Here is a 17529-nt window from a genome sequence, read left to right on the forward strand (position 1 = left end):
CTACTTTTTCGTAGTGTGGTCTTGGGCACGTTAACTTCTCTTTCAGGTTTCCAAAGTGTGTAACAGTAGTTGTTCAGTTCAGGCTTTCGAGGATCGGATGAGATAATTCAGTTAAGTGGTTTAGCATGCTGTTTTCTCACCATCACCATTTGCATCGTTGCGGACAATTGACAAAGTGCTGTCACACGTCTTATTTCACACTTTGACACTGTTACTGTCCAGTAAATATTAATAGCCGGGTCTTGTGGTTGAGAAAACTGGGTACAATTCAGGAGCTGACTAGGTCAAGGCAACACTGTATGTTAGGCATAGGAACTGCAGCCGGAACAACTGCACTCAACTCTAGTTTGCATGCTTTTTTGGGGTTTGATTGCCGTCCTTACTGCAGTCGTTTTTCAGTTTATAAATTTCAATGGAGTCTGAAATGATACAAAGTAAGATTGCTTGGGAAAGAAGTTTAAATATGAAAATAAAACAGCTCATGCATTTATATCCTGCTGTGCCGTTGATGTGAATGATCCCAGAAACAGTGAGGAACCAGTTGAGGTTCAGCAACTTTTAAAAAAAATTTTTTTTAAAGATTTATTTATTTGAAAAGCAGAGTTGCAGAGAGGCAGGGGCAGAGAGAAAGAGGTCCTCCACTCCCCAGTGGCTGCAATGGCCAGAGCTGCGACGATATGAAGCCAGGAGCTTCTTCTGGGTCTTCTACACTATTGCAGAGACCCAAGGCTTTGGGCCATCTTCCACTGCTTTCCCAGGCCATAGCAGAGAGCTGGATCAGAAGTGGAGCAGCCGGGATTTGAACCGGTACCCACATGGGATGCCAGGCACTGCAGGCGGCAGCCTTACCCGCGAGGCCACAGCACTGGCTCCATCAGCAACTTTTTAAAAACAGCCTTAAGTACTTATGCATTTAAATTTTTGAGATTTTTTTTTAACGCTTGATCCTTTAGTACATTTGCCAACTGGGAATCCCCATGTATGGCACAGGTGCTTTATAATGTTTGGGTGCTGCTTTATAAAGCACAAAGACCTACTCCATCTGGCACATTTTCTTTTTTAAGGCTGAGAACATTGAAGAGCCCAGAGCAGTGGCTCTCAATTTTTAGCATGAATCAGAGACGGGGGTGGGGCTTGTTTAAAACACAAATTGCCAGGTGCCTTCACCACCGATTACATTTCTAACAGCTTGCCCAGTAAAGATGATGCTTTTGGATCGTCCAGGGTCCATACTTTGAAAACGACTAGTTGACACAAGAAATGATCAAGATTACCTGAATTCCAAATTCTTAACTCTGCCCATTTCAGTTAGTGTTGGTTGCTTTCATAAAGCTTGTAAATTATCATTTTGATTTCCACCTTTTTCAAACAGATATTGTTTTAAGTCTTATTTAAGTTTGACTCAAAAATCTATTTGGCTTTTTATTGAAGAGCATTAATATTTGTTGGAGCCAGTTCTGTCTAAAATGGAACACACTGCCCTAAAGTACCACACTTTGGTTAAAGTTTTCAGTAGAACAGGTTGCAAACATAAGAGTAGTTATGAATAATAATGGCCATGTTAGATACTTTGTTGTCAAATTATTTTTGCAAACTGAAACTCAAACTTTGCCTTCTCTTGCAGTTGGTCATGATAGTTGCATGAAGAGTACAGGCAAATGTTTCATCAAATAAATGAAAGCATTTGAGAATGCTAATACTTTAAGATTGGAAAATGCAGTTCTCTGACGTGGGGGAGAGGGGCAGAAGAGTGAGTGAAAAGTGAAAGCTGTGGGGGGAAGATGCTCAGCATTTGATTGCTGATGAGAGTAGCAGTTGCCATATAATCTTTTTGCCTAGATTTGTGCTTGTGGGTTTTGTATTTACTGATCTTTGATACCTTGATTCTTGTAGGTCCAGTTTGAGAGACAGTTGTGTAGGAGAAGAAAAGAGGTTTAGTTAGAAGAACTGAGTCCATGAGTAGATTACCTAGCTTTTCAAAACTTCTGTTTCTTTAATTGTGAAAGAGGGAGCACTCTTATCAAACCACTTTGTTAATGAGATTGTCTGTGTAAAAACTGTCCAGGTCATAAAGTATCAAATACTGGCTGATTGTTGTTTGTTTAGCATAGTACCTGGAACATAATAAGCTTTCAGCTTTCAACTTAATTTTACTAATACATATGTAATACTGTGTGCGCAACACTGTATGACTTACAAATATTAACCAAATTAATCCTCATAGGAATCCTAAGAGGTAAGTAGTAGTATCATCTCTTTTACATATGAGGAAATGCAGACACTAAGGATCAAGCTAGCTTCCCATGATTAAATAGCTAGTATGGGAAAAAGCTGAGATCTGAACCCAGGTAGCCTGGCTTTTAGTGACCCTACTACACTACTTTTCAAATGTTCAACCTGCTGGCTGGTCATCATGAAGGATCTTGCTGTTAGCATAGATGTAATTAAATAAAATAGGTGGGATATGTAGCTCATTATTGCTCCTTTCTAGTGGAATAATGGAGAATCTGATAAAACCTTGGGAAGTAGTAATACCTTGTAGGCCAAAAATTGGAAAGTGGGTAACTTTTAACTTTGTAAGGACAAAAATCATGTTTCTCCACCATCAAATTGTAAAACAGGGCTTAAACTGCATGTTTTTATAAAACTAAAGTTACAGGTTTGATTCTGTTTATCTGTTTTATCTTACTCATTTGCATATGCATTTCCTTCTAGGTATTTCTCCTGAAGGAAAGGTGCTAACTCATATGCTTCCAGAATGGCTCTTCCTATCATTGTGAAATGGGGTGGACAGGAATATTCCGTGACTACGCTTTCAGAAGATGATACTGTGCTGGACCTCAAGCAGTTTCTCAAGACCCTTACAGGGGTGCTGCCAGAACGCCAGAAGTTGCTGGGACTCAAAGTTAAAGGTAATTCTCTCACCACTTCAAATTTTTGCATTGATATTTATGGATTTTCTGTTTGCTGTTTTCAGTTGTTCTCTTGTCTTTTCCTTTGGAGATTTCTTTGGTAGGGTTAGTCTCCTAAAATTGCTTTAGTGGTAAAAGTTAGAACGTTAAAGGTTACTTCAAAATACTCTCGCTATTAAGATTATTGTTGATTCCTCTGACACTTTGTGTTTGCTTGTTAAACCTTTGGCATGGATATCCCTGATGAAACTGTCATTTATTTTCTGACATTTACTTTTTAGCACAGTGTTTTCATTATAGATTGCGTTTTGTGTTCTTCCCAAATTATCTTTCCCAGTTCAAAAGTAAAAGTGATATTTAAAAATTATAGACAGTGTTTACATCTAGCTTTTAAAAGGGACTTTTATAGTGTATGCATTTGTTGCATCTTTGAAGGGTGAGTTTTGAGTAACCGTAAATCTACACTTTTGTCTTGGGCATTCAATTCTCAAAGCTTCCTGGAGAACAGTTTTCTTCATCTTGAACGATAAAATAAACTATTAGTTTATTTTGTTGAGTAAAGGTTGTGTTCTAAGATGGAAAGGGGGGAAAAACAGTCCTTGAATTAGTTGCAGTTTATTGGTGTCTTGGATATGGACAGTTCAACAACAACAGAAAAAGAACGGTTATGGCATCTGTACCAGACCTTTTAACGTTAGGGTTTTGTATAATGGAATAGTGAAACCAGCACCTGAACTTTAGTGAGAAAACAGTCATTTGCTTGTATTGTAGGCAAACCTGCAGAAAATGATGTTAAGCTTGGAGCTCTCAAACTGAAACCAAATACTAAAATCATGATGATGGGAACTCGTGAGGAGAGCTTGGTAAATGTTTACTTTTGTTACCATTTGTCCCTTTAAAGATATGATTTATAGTACACTGTTGTATCGTAGTTTTGATTTTTATAAAGTTGTCAGTGAAAAATAAAAGCTTCACAGTGATTATGGTATTAACTCAGCTGAAAATGAGTACTGGGAAACTTTAGTATATAGTTAGCTGTAAGTATGGTAGTAGCTCACGTGGTCAAATTTAACATGGTAAATCTGTCCAGGGGACATATATAATGAGTTATTAATTGTGGAAATTTTCACACAGTGTGTGCTTGCAAGACACTTGAATTCGAATCGTACCTCACTCAGTATTGTTATGCATATATTCTGTATATTAAAGATAATGTGGTAAAACAAGAACTTTTTTCTATCTTGATAGGAAGATGTCTTGGGTCCACCCCCTGACAATGATGATGTTGTTAACGATTTTGATATTGAAGATGAAGTTGTTGAAGTAGAAAATAGGTAAGCATTTCACTTTAGAAGAGGTTGATTGTCCGTGAGAAAAAGTGAATGTTTCATCTCACTTCATTTTTTTCATCAGGGAAGAAAACCTCCTAAAAATTTCTCGCAGAGTGAAAGAGTACAAAGTGGAAATTTTGAATCCTCCTAGGGAAGGGAAAAAGCTTTTGGTACTAGATGTTGATTACACATTATTTGGTAAGTCAGTTAATCTTGCATTTCATCTTCTGTTATCTATAACAAGTTTTAAAATTTTATTTCCATTTCCCAGCAACTCATGAAATACTTGAAAAGTTTTCTTACCATTACAAATGAATCGTTGCAGATAAGCAAAAAAAAGAAGGCATCTATAAACTGGGACCCAAAGATGACTGCTCTTTATTGTTTTGATGTATGTCTTTTAGAATGAGTTTGTATCTCCTTTTTCTTTTTTAGTAATAGAGTTAATGTCTTTTTAGTCATAAAATATTTGTTGTGAATTAAACATATGTACATTTAACCATATAATATCCTAGCTTGCGGATGCACCATAATTCAATCAAATCATTTCCTGTTGGTTAACATTTAAACTTTTATGAGAAATATTTTAAACATATTGAATATTAAATAAAATTTAATATTTTAAAAATAATTTCTGATATTTTATCCTTGGTTTTCTGTTTATGTTGAGTTAATTCTTGAATTTAAAAATTCTCATGTCTGATACTGGCAATAAATTGATATTATAATTTGTCTTAATTCTAAACTTTACATTTATATTATAAGTTAATGTACAGTTCAATTTAAAATTTAATTATTAAGTGATCCTTTCATTTTGGTGAAATGTGTTAATATCTGCACGGTAAATGACAAACTACTGTGGTGTATGCATATAGTTTATCATAAAACAGCACCTACACTTCAGAGATTAGATGAGAAAAAAAATTTATAGTTTACAGTATAAGCCTGAATTTCCAGTATTACACTTTGAGAAAAATAGATGGAATGTTCTGAGTGGATTTCAAGAGTATTAAATTGTGGACTTTAAAAAACATCTTTTTATCAGCCAGTGTTACTTGATCTGAAGCAGTTTGCAGTTGAATTATTGCATTTGCAGTTGTTTATTAAATGTTTCACAATGTATTACATTTCATAATTTCATTGATATTAGGTTATTTATGATCAATTTCCTTTTAGACCATAGGTCTTGTGCTGAGACTGGGGTGGAATTAATGAGGCCATATCTTCATGAATTCCTCACATCTGCATATGAAGATTATGACATTGTTATTTGGTGTAAGCTATATCTTTTTTTTATGTCTATAGAAATAAAATGATTTATTAAATTATTCTGTTCTACAATATGTGGCTTCAGATTTCCTGTTTTTAAAATGAAACTTTATTTTGTTAGCGAATGTCTAATAGAAAGCATATATGGCTTTCTTACATCACAATACAAAATTGCCAGATAACACTAAGATAGTTAAGTACAGTCAAGAGTAAATTATGGTAGCATAATAAAAATAGCATTATTTTCTACAGGAGCCCCACCTTGATTAGAGCTTTTTCTTACTTGTCTTTACGGTGAGATTCTTGATGCTTCAGGATATCATTGTTTTCTCCTTTGTTCTTTTGGTTTCAAAAGACGTAGTTTTTTTTTGTTTTTTTGTTTTTTTGTTTTTTTTTTTTTAAAGATGTAGTTATTTATTTGAAAGTCAGAGTTACACAGAGAGAGGAGAGAGAGAGAAGTCCTCCATCCCATGGTTCACTCCCCAATTGGCCGCAATGGCCAGAGCTGCGCCAATCTGAAGCCAGGACCCAGGAGCTTCTTCCGGGTCCCCCATGCGGGTGCAGGGGTCCAAGGACTTGGGCCACCCTCTACTGCTTTTCCAGGCCACAGCAGAGAGCTGGATCAGAAGTGGAGCAGCCGGGTCTTGAACCGGCATCCATATGGGTTGCTGGTGCCCCAGGCAGGGCGTTAACCCACTATACCAGAGCACTGGCCCCAAGATACGGTTTTTAAAAGATGACAGTGGGACCGGCCCCGTGGCTCAATAGGCTAATCCTCTGCCTGCGGCGCCGGCACACCGGGTTCTAGTCCCGGTTGGGGCAATGGATTCTGTCCCAGTTGCCCCTCTTCCAGTCCAGTTCTCTGCTATGCCCCGGGAGTGCAGTGGAGGATGGCCCAAGTCCTTGGGCCCAGCACCCGTAAGGGAGACCAGGAGAAGCACCTGGCTCCTGCCTTTGGATCAGCGCGGTGCGCTGGCCGCAGCGGCCGTTGGGGGGTGAACCAACGGAAGGAAGACCTTTCTCTCTGTCTCTCTCTTACTGTCCACTTTGCCTGTCAAAAAGAAAAAAAAAAAAACAAAAACAAAACAACAATAACAAAAAATCACAGTGATGTAGTTCCCCAGAAATAAAGGTAACATGAAAAATTAGTATATGGACTAAGGCACTGTTGCTTAAATTGTGGATCATTTCAAGAAGGTACAGATTTGTGAAAAGATATTGTTTGCTCCAACAAGAAAATCTGCTGTATCACTAAGTGCACTATATAATTCAATTAATTGACTTCTTTTTTTTAATGGCAAGACTTGGAAGATGCAACAAGGCATTGATTTATAGCCACCTCCTTGCAGACATTTAGAGTTACTTCTTGGCATTGTCTTAAGGAGAGAATTATCCTGATTATGAATTAAATAAAATTCCATCAATTAAATTTAAATGTACTGAGTCTTTGTTGAAAAGCCACATAGTTCTTCAGTCTATAAATTTTCATTGTTCAGTGATAATATGAGTTCATAACTGTTAAAGATTGAAACCATTGTCAAAATATCATGTTTTGTTTTTTGTTGTTGTTGTTGTTGTTGTTGGTTTAGTAAGATAGTAGAAGTGAGCTTCCTGGTAAGCAAATATTTGTTCAGCAACTCTGACCTGAGCTGACATTTGAGAAAAAAAAAATTGTCCTCTAGATGTTTTTAAACTAGACTTAGAAATTTAGAAAGGGGTGGGCATTTGGCCTAACAGTTCAGTCACCACTTAGGTTACCTGCGTCACATACCAGAATGTCTGGGCCTGAGTCTTGACCCTGCTCTTGATTCAAGCTTCCTACTAATGTTCACTCTGGGAGGCATCAGTGATAACTCAAGTGATTGGGCCTGTCATCTATATGGGAGACCCAGATTGAGTTCCTAGCTTCTTGGCATTGGCCCAGCCCAGCCTTGGCTGTTGCAAACATTTAAGGAGTAAACCAGCATGTGGGAAATTTCTGTGTGTCTTATCTCCTCCACTTTTCAAGTAAATTAAATAAATAAAATTTAAAGTAAGAAAATTGAGAAACTTTTGCAAGCAGATATTTAAAGTGATTTATTTCTGTAATTTGGGATATTTTGTAGTAGTAAGTTGAAAAGGGCACTTCAGTTTTGCGCTAAATAGACTAATTTTAATTCTGCCTCTGTCCTACTGTCTTAACAATGGACCTGTCTTCTCATCTTACTGAGCCTTAGTTTCCTCAACTGAGAAAATCAAGGTAACTAAACCTGTGCTACAGGTTTGCTTTAACAATAGAAATACCAGTGTAGCAACTGGCACCAGGTATAACATAGTAATTCAAAACTCTATTAGCTGTCAGTCTTTTGGAGTGGGGGGTAGATTAGACACAAAATAGGTATTGAATTGAAAAAGGAAAAACCTCTATTTCCCTGTCTTGTGACTGTTTTCATTGTAGATATGACTATCTGTACAATTTTGATTAATCCAGCCAATTTTGTGTGCAAAGTGGTTATTTTGATTGCTACAAATCAGGGAATTATTTTACCTTTAAAAAATATACATGCATACTTTAATAATTTAGTCCAGTAACTTGTGACCAGGAAAGGCACAAAAAGATGAGGATTGAATTTTAGTCTTGGTGATCCCCAAACTGATTCGTATCTGATACTGAGCAAATATCTAACATAGGTACACTTTATATTTGCCTCAGATTCCTTTTTATAAGTTGTCGGACTCAATGAGCATTAATTTGTTGAGTCTTACAAAATACAAATTTTCAGTGGACCTACTTTAAAATATATATATTATATATTTGTTTCTATTTATTTGAAAGACAGGGAAACAGACCACAGAGAGATCTTTCGTCTGCTGGTTCCCTCTTCAAGTGCCTGCAAGAGCTGGGGCTGGGCCAGGCCAAAGCTATGAGCCTAGAATTCAATCCAGATCTCCTATGTGGTGACAAAGACCTAAATGTTTAGGCCAACACCTGCTGCCTCCCAAGGTGCATATTAGCAGGGAGCCAGAATCCAAAGCAGAGCTGCAGCTGGAACCCAGGCACTCTCCTGTAGGGTGTTGGCGTCTCAAGCAGTGCCTTAACCTCCATGCCAAACATCCACCCTGGAGTTTAGATCTTAAACATTTCCTGGGTTCAAAGTTCTTTTGTGCATTGACCTACCTGTATTTTATAGATAAAAGTTTAAATTTTATTGTCTTGAAGTTTTACCTTTAAGGTTGTTCTTATATTTTAAAGGAAATTATAAATATGCTAGGTACTGTTATTTGTTATGCATTTAAACTTTGTCTTAGAAAACTTACATTGAAGAAAGTTTTTTTTTAATAAAACTAAACCTTTTCATATGTATTGTATTGTCCCTCATATTGTAGCTGCAACAAATATGAAGTGGATTGAAGCTAAAATGAAAGTAAGTATCAGAAAGCAATCCATTTAAAAATGTTTTGAAGTTGTATTTGTCTTGTTAAAAGTCTGGAACTGAAGTATATATCAGCGTGTGAAGTAAAAGTGTTTTTAAAGACCATTTAATGGTAGATTGTACTGAATGCCTACTGTTTTTCTTCTTTTCAAGAAAATAATTTACCTAAGCTCCTGTTCCCTCCTCTCCTCATTTTACAATAATGCTGTCTTTTCCTTCTTTTACTCTGGTGTGTAATACTCAAAGAGATGCTTTCTATTGTAAGGTGGTGAATTAGGAGATAATCTCCTTTTAGTTTATTTTCCTATCACTATTTATTGATTTAACTAAGTGAAACTATTGCTAGTTGTTAATTAGCAAGATATGGCAGCCATTGAGTAGAAAATTTTTATTATGGGAAACTGAAGCTACTATTCTGAAAGTCTTGAATTTTCTACATTATTATATTTTAACCTGGCAGTTTTTGTTTTTGTTTTTTTATCTAGGAGCTAGGAGTGAGCACAAATGCAAATTATAAGATTACCTTCATGTTGGACAGTGCTGCTATGATAACAGTGCATACTCCCAGGAGAGGATTAATAGATGTAAGAAATTATTTTACTTCTATTTAAATAAGTACTAATTTTCTAGTTTGCATTTTATACTAATACTGATGAAATAAACTACAGAAAGATTTAGAAATGCATACAAGTTTTGGCTTAGGAAAATGTATTTAAGGGTAAAAGGTACTCATTTTAATGATCTTTAAGTAAGGATCTTAAAGCAGAGCTGTCCAGAGTGGATCTTGTAGTTATGGATAATTGTCCTGTGATGATGACAGCATTGTTTTGCTGAGCAGAGTTAGGAGAAACAAATACTGAATGTCATCAAGGAAGATAGGAAAATGCTTCAGAACATTTGTGGAAAATGGAACTAAAATGCACATTTTCCATGCACATTTTGAAACCAGCCAAAACAGTCTCAGCCTGCCTTATATGAAATCGGTAATAAATCAAAAGTATCATGATGTATATACTTTGGAGAGACATATTCTCCCTTACAGAATAGCAATGGGAACCATCAGAGAAGAAGATTGGACTGATAGACTAGGTTTTGCTCATCAAGTAACTACTTATTGTAGATATTTGTCTGTAGGCTCCTCTGATATGCGCTGTTGGAAATAAAGGGATGAGTAAAACATGGTTTATTCCTTTTGAAAACACACAGACCAGTAAGAATTGGGGAGGACTTAGGGTACACCATGAAAGGTTTGGGAACATAGTATTAAAATAATCAAAATCACAAATACAGTGGTTTAAATATGTAAGGACTTACTCAATACTGTATGCCTACATCAGGGGAAAAATATAACCCTTTACCCTCTAAAGTAATCTAATACATTTGAAAAGTCTAAATGTTAAAAAGATGTTTGGGAAATGTCAAACATAGCATTGTTTACAATGGTGAAAAATTAAAAGAATAAAAATAATCCTTAGTGTCTAACAATAGATAATTAGATATGTAAGTTGTTTTTCATATAATAGAATGCAGCTATCATTTATTGTGTTAGACTGATTTTTAAATGTTCATGACACATTAGAGCTTAAGAGGTAGAGAGCAGTGTTTGCAAGGTGTTAGAAGATAGTTTGTAAATTTTGTTTGGATCAGGATTTCCTTTATCAAAAGATCTGTAAACTCTATAAAGCTACTGCTATTTATAAAAAAGCCTGGCAGTAAATATAGCAGAGTGTCTAGTTTTCATTCTTGGTACTAAACAGATTATAGATGATTTAAAATTTTCCTTTGTGCTTTTCTGTCTTTTCAAATATTCCTATCAATATTCTTCTTCTGTTTATGAGAAAAAGTAATTCTCAACCTAATGACTAAATCATAGCCCATTTAAGAGGATGTAACTTTAATGACTCTGGGTGTCATAAAGAATGACCTCTGTTGTATTTCTTGAGGCTTTTGCTAGCTTAAAAAACCAATAATCTGGTTGATTGTGGTAGTTCCTAAATATTTGTCTTTAGGTATGTAGGAAGTTTGGTTCAGTAGTAATCAAAAAGTGAAAAAAATTCTGGTAAATAAAATATAGTAAAATTAAAAATATGTGCGTTACATTCTTTGCAGTAAATAGGACATTAGGAAGGAAAAAGCTTTCCTCATTTCAAAGTAAAATATAAAACAAGAAAAAACATTTTTAAGTGACTACCTTTGTCACCATTTACTTACAACCATGTGATCTGATGCAGTTGTTATTGTCATGTCATCTTATGTAACTCTTAGATTTCTACCTACAGGAAAATAATTTTCTTTGGAAAATTTATTTTAAAAAATTCTGAATGTGTAATACATTCATATAACTCAAACATAACAATAAAGTATGTTATGAAAAATTGTCCTCCCTCTGGCTTCTCTGACCATTCTAACATAAGCAGTTGAATGCCCTAGAAATGATGTACCTGTAATTGAATTGTAGACAAAAATAATCTTTTCTGTAAAAAATATTAAATGATCAACTAAAAGTGCCAGGTACATTTTCCCTCTCTCAGTTGTTCTAGTTTTGAAAATAGACTTCATGTGACTCTTAAACTCAGAGAGGGTGTACATTAGTCCAGGAAGTCATGTGGGTGCTTGGAAGTCATCTGAACAATTACTTTAGATCCTTTTGAAATTAAGTAACTACTGTTCTTGTGACCCAGAATCCACATGTTAAAATGGTTTTAATTCATTTAGATGTAAATAGACCTTTCCGGAAGCTTCAATATTGTAAGATAACAGCACATTTTTAAAGGGTGTTGCATTTGACAGCTGCCACAGCCAGCCATCACTGTCCTACAGGAGAAAGCACTCTAGCATTGCTCTGTAGGGTACTATAGTGTCTCTACTTTTAACTACCTGGTGTAATTGGAGTGAAATCTAAACTTCCATTCTAAGGTAAAGCCTCTTGGTGTTATATGGGGAAAGTTTTCGGAATTTTACAGCAAGAAAAATACCATTATGTTTGATGACATAGGAAGAAATTTTCTGATGAACCCACAGAATGGACTAAAGGTAAGACATAATTTTACTTATTGTATGTTCATGTAGTCTGGCTAAGTGGTAGAACTTTAAGCACTACTGGATTTTGTAAATTTTCACAAGTGCAATCATTGTGCTTCAAAATAACATTCCTGTCATCAAAAGATTGTGTATATATAATAGTGATCCTATAAGATTATAATGGAATTGGAAATTTCCTATTGCTTAGCTGTTTTATTGTATATTATCTTTGTGTACAAACACAAATACTTAAAACCATTGTGTTATAGTTGCCTACAGTATTCAGAACAGTAATATATTGTAGGGGTTTGTATCTTAGGAGCAACAGGTTATACTGTATAGCCTAGTTGTATGGTAGTACACTCTGACGTTTGTATACTGACGAACTCAGCCAACACCTCATTTTTCAGAATGTTTCCCTTTTAGGCATTACATGACTGTCCTGTATAATTATGGTTATAGACAAGAAAAGTTTTAAGTATTTAGAAAAATTTACATTGAACATTTCGTCTTTTGCATTGATATCTCCTTGGTTAGCTAACTCATCCAAGTGTTTTAATCATTTATTTTAAAGATTTTATTTATTTGAGAGGTAGAGTTACAGACAGTGAGAGGAAGAGACAAAGAGAAGTCTTCCATCTGCTGTTTCACTCCCCAAATGGCCACAACAGCTGGAGCTGGACCAGTCCTAAGCCAGGAGCCAGGAGCTTCTGGGTGCAGGGGCCCAAATGCTTGGGCCATCTTCCACTGCTTTCCTAGGCCATAGCAAAGAGTTGGATTGGAAAAGGAGCAGCCGGGACTTGAACCAGAGTCCCTATGGGATGCCGGCACCATGGGCAGAGGATTAACACACTTCACCAGAACGCTGGACCCCAAGTGTTTTATATTTTTAATTAGCTCTGAAGGAGTAGCATGGACTTACTTGTAGTAACTTTTAGCATCAAAAGTGAAATCATCAACATTTTATTAGGGATCAAATCTTGAAATTTTTGATGTCCTGTTTAGCTGGACAGTTTGCAGTAAGGTTACTCTTAATATTTTCCTTTTTAAAATGAAACTAGAGGTTTTTCAAATTCTTAAGGGGAAATGCAGACTTTAGAATTATAAAATGCTAGAGCTAGAAGGAACTACAATCATCTTGTCTGCATTCTTAATTTTAGAAACTGAGGATGAGAAAGTTCATGTTTTGTCCAAGATGATGTATGTAATTGCCTCATCACAGTTAGGGTTAGAATTTAGGTCAGTGATGATCTGAGCATGCAGTCACATGCAATCTTGTGTACGTGTGATAGTGACATTTACTCCAGGTAGCAGTATAAAACTGTTAAGAGAAATTTGTAACCTAAACATTTCTGGTTCCTGTGTTTGCTTAAAAGTTGGCGTTTTATGAAAATGGAAAAGATAACTTTATGTTTTGATAATAATGTGCATGGAATCTCCATTTGATGTGGAAATCCTAACAATGAAGATATTTTCATACTCAGGTACTTTTCTGCCAACTTAGGTTCTTTGCAGTTTTTTAAAAGACAAGAGAAGAGCTTGAAGAAAGTATGAATTTGAAGTCTTTCTCAGAGGATTAATTTAGGTTTGGTGAACAATGAAGATAGTTTAAGAAAAGAATGCTAATGTGAGCAGTGAATTGCCCTAATTATAGAAGCTGCTGTTGACTTTGAAGAAAAGCAGCTGTATGATCTGAAGAAAATGGCTTTTGTTTGTGACTTAGGCAGAAGTGCTTCTCCTGTATATATTTCACCAAGTATTTGGTACAGAAATATATTCTTGATTCTTGAAAAGAGACTTGATTGATGTAAACCTAATTTTCTGTGAAACTTACGGTTATTACCTATTCTTGCAGGGAAGTAAGGTCATGATGTTCAAGGAAAAATTTTTGAAGAGACTTATTTAGCATTTATAAAAAATAAAAACCATTAGTTTGATGTGTGTTTGGAAGAAATTTTATTTTTATTTTCCTTAGTGACATCTTTTTATGCAGGAAGAGATGATTTTCTACACTTCAGGTTTTTTTAAATTAGGATACTCATTAGACTCATTACAGGAATTCCTATAAACCCATATGCCTCCACCTATCTTCAGCCCCCTCAATCTTAGTTCAGGAAGTATTTTTTCAAGCATTCCATACATGATTTCTTACATGCCTGCTTTGAGGAACTTCTTTTAAGTTAACTATTAATGATTTATTGACACTGACATAGAAACAGTTCTGAAATTGAGGATTCTTACATTCTCTTTTTTGTTTCATAGTTTATAATTTGCTTGATAGAAAATTCCAAATATTTCATGCACATCTTACAAGACTGCTTATTTTTAAAATCACTAACCTAATAATATAAGCTTTCTAGTCTCAAGGTATAAGGCATTTTGAATATAATATATAATATTGAATTAACAGAATGTGAATATTAATCACAGATAAGGCAATTGATATTCTAAAAACTTCATATATATTATCTATGCAATGAAATCATAAGAGAATTGAGCTAGTCTAGAAAAACCTTAGGTTCCTAAAAATGTTGCTTAGATCATGAGACAGCAAAGTTATCATATATGTTACCTGCCCTGCTGAAGATCAATTTTGGAAAATAGTATAGTAAACAATGATTATAGTGGATCAAGTGAAGTCAGTTAGGTGAATGATATATTTTTTGCCCTTATTTTATTTTAACTTTTGGAAACAGCCATTAAAGCAATTTAGTTTGTTTAGTAGTGCTTAAGACCAAATGTTTAGAAAGCAAAAACTTAGCAGGAGCTTGTTTTGAAAATCTTAGCAGCCACAGACCCTGTACTTTCTCTTTCAGTTCTTAACCTCTTCCTGCTGTTTACACTTGGAATCACTTTGGCACATTGTATATTACTAGTTTAAAAGTTAATATGTTGCCTTTACATCCTTTAGGAGTTGACTGAAGGAATAGTTTAAACACCACCACATGATTCAGGATTGTGTAGGAATTCCTTTATTCCTTCTGACACATCATATCATTTTCTCTGCTCACTCCCAGCTGCAGGACTTAGATAAGGTCCAGTTCAGAATCTTCTAGATCCCTATACTCACTGCTGATGCTGTGAGATAGAACTCCCTATGCTTCCATGATGGCAGTGGGCTCTTCCACAAATGCTGGCTTCTGGGCCCTCTCAGACAGCTCTTACTGGTGCCTTTAAGACAGCATTGAAGGGGCTGGTGCCATGGCTCACTTGATTAATCCTCTGCCTGCGACGCCGGCATCCCATATGGGCACCAGGTTCTAGTCCCGGTTGCTCCTCTTCAAGTCCAGCTCTCTACTTTGGCCTGGGAAGGCTGTGGAGGATGGCCCAAGTGCTTGGGCCCCTGCACCCACATGGGAGACCAGGAGAAAGCGCCTGGCTCCTGGCTCTGGATGGGCGCAGCGCGCCAGCTGTAGCGGCCATTTGGGAGGTGAACCAATGGAAGGAAGACCTTTCTCTCTCTCTCTTTCTCTCTCTCTCACTGTCTAACTCTGCCTATCTAATAATAATAATAATAAAAGACAGCATTGAAACCCCATTAACTGCTATTGAATTGTCTGCTACCAAGCTGTCTGATAAGTAGAACATTTGGGAAATTTTTCTTCTATCCAGTTCAAGCTGGTGATGTATTTTTTACAATGATGGCAGAAAACTACATATATATATATATATATATATATATATATAAATTAAATCATTTTCCAAATCCAACTTCTTAGAGATGCATATTCTGGGAGATAGCAAGTGATGGCTGAAGTATTTGGGTCCCTGCCACCCACATGAGAGACCTAGATTGAGTTCCAGCTCTTGGCTGTAACATGGCGCAGCCCTGGCTGCTGTGAGCATTTGGGGTGTAAACCAGCAGATGGACGCTCTCTCTGTCTCTGTCTCTGCCTTTCAAGCACAATGGAAAAAAATGATTTTTTAGAAAAGGAAAAATAGTAAAAATGTAAATATAGGGGCCGGTGCTGTGGTATAATGGATAACGCCGCCGCCTGCAGTGCAGACATCCCATAAGGGTGCTGGTTTGTGTCTCGGCTGCTCCACTTCCAATCCAGCTCTTCTGCTGTGGCCAAAGCAGTGTAAGATGGCCCAAGTCCTTGGGCCCCTGCACCCTTGTGGGAAGACCCGGAGGAAGCTCCTTGCTCTAGCTTCGCATCGGCATATCTCTGGCCTTAGCGGCCAACTGAGGAGTGAACCAGTGGATGGAAGACCTCTTTTTCTCTCTGTGTCTCTCCTTTGCTCTCTGTGTAATTTCAAGTAAATAATTTTTTTTTAAAATGTAAATATAGTGGAACTACTTAGAATTGTATAACCCCATATATGTGGTTTAAACAGTTACATATCATGGACAGTTATATTTACTCTATGCCCTTTCAATTTCTCACTCCTTAGTATTTTGAAGCAAATCCCAGACATATCATTTTATCTAAAATTAATTAAAATGTTTTAGAACACTATTTTGAGTTGTATAAAAACATTTGAGCTGATATAATTTTAAAAAGGTGAAACTATTGGAACTATAACATAAAGAAAATTATATAAAATTTATATTTTAACACATTTCAGTAAAAATAGCATCCAAATCAAGATTTAATATCCCATCCTAATTGCAATTCCCCCATCCTATCTACCGTGCTGACTTACAGTTTGAATTATTAATTTTTAAATGAATGCCTTTCACCCTAAAATATATCAACCTTAAACACAGGGAAATATGACTGTTCTTTGTATTGGAAACTCTTGTATAATTAAAAATGATTTTAATGGAGATTTAATGATAAAAATGCTTATGATAAAGTATTGCAGAAATTTTTTATATAAATGTATAATGGTAGCTACATAAACATTTTATTTGAAGTAAAAATCATTAGTGTTAAAATTTGTCTCACTCTGGTTAAGTGAAGCTAGTATTTGGGTTTAAATTTTACGAATGAAATAACATGAATAAACTTAATTAGAAGCAGCCAGAATGATAGAAAGGGACAAAGTCTAAGCAGAAGCATTTGCAATCTAAGCAGAAACATTTGCACAGTCACAAAGGGGTTCTGATTGAAGAGATGTTGGGGCAAAACAGGTAGAAGAGCTTTTAATTTATACTGTAAATATTATGACTTTCTAGTTATTAAATATAGGCTTATATGAAAAATAATTTTTAGTATCAATGTCCCTGGTGATATTTTAACCTCATTAATTTTAATTTAAATTATAGAATGGTGTGGATTTGTATTAATTTTTCTTATCTCAGTGTGAAATTTTATATCTTAATAGATAAGGCCCTTTATGAAAGCACACCTAAATCGAGATAAAGACAAAGAACTTTTAAAATTAACTCAGTACCTCAAGGAAATAGCAAAATTAGATGACTTTTTGGAGTTAAATCACAAATATTGGGAAAGGTAAGTGCTAATTGTTTTTTCATTTTCTCTTTACCTTAACAAATGAAAAAATTGGGGATCCTATTATAGGTATTTAAGTCAGTTTTTATTTAACTTGGATTAATTCTAAAAATATTTTCTAACACAGAGCCTTCTTAAATTATTTTCCTCTTTGGTCTTAAACTATAACTTGCTCATAACCTAC

The 17529-nt window shown here is 35.5% G+C and overlaps 1 protein-coding gene across 5 annotated transcripts in view; it reads left to right on the forward strand.

The window, feature by feature from the left end:
- Positions 1-17529, forward strand: part of UBLCP1 (ubiquitin like domain containing CTD phosphatase 1) — a 69496-nt gene that overhangs the window by 49228 nt on the left and 2739 nt on the right. For 2 of the 5 annotated variants that reach the window (XM_070076388.1, XM_002710346.5), the window contains exons 2-10: positions 2716-2912; positions 3684-3775; positions 4161-4246; positions 4326-4441; positions 5420-5518; positions 8879-8916; positions 9411-9509; positions 11842-11958; positions 17218-17345. In XM_070076388.1, coding sequence (XP_069932489.1) covers positions 2759-2912; positions 3684-3775; positions 4161-4246; positions 4326-4441; positions 5420-5518; positions 8879-8916; positions 9411-9509; positions 11842-11958; positions 17218-17345 — 929 coding nt within the window. In that variant the 5' untranslated portion in view covers positions 2716-2758. Of the gene's footprint in view, positions 1-2715; positions 2913-3683; positions 3776-4160; positions 4247-4325; positions 4442-5419; positions 5519-8878; positions 8917-9410; positions 9510-11841; positions 11959-17194; positions 17346-17529 lie in introns of all 5 variants that reach the window. The other 3 variants (XM_070076389.1, XM_017341231.3, XR_011389882.1) reach the window with 2 other exon arrangements.

This window comes from Oryctolagus cuniculus, chromosome 6, assembly GCF_964237555.1.
Source record: "Oryctolagus cuniculus chromosome 6, mOryCun1.1, whole genome shotgun sequence".
Classification (NCBI taxonomy): Eukaryota; Metazoa; Chordata; class Mammalia; order Lagomorpha; family Leporidae; genus Oryctolagus; species Oryctolagus cuniculus.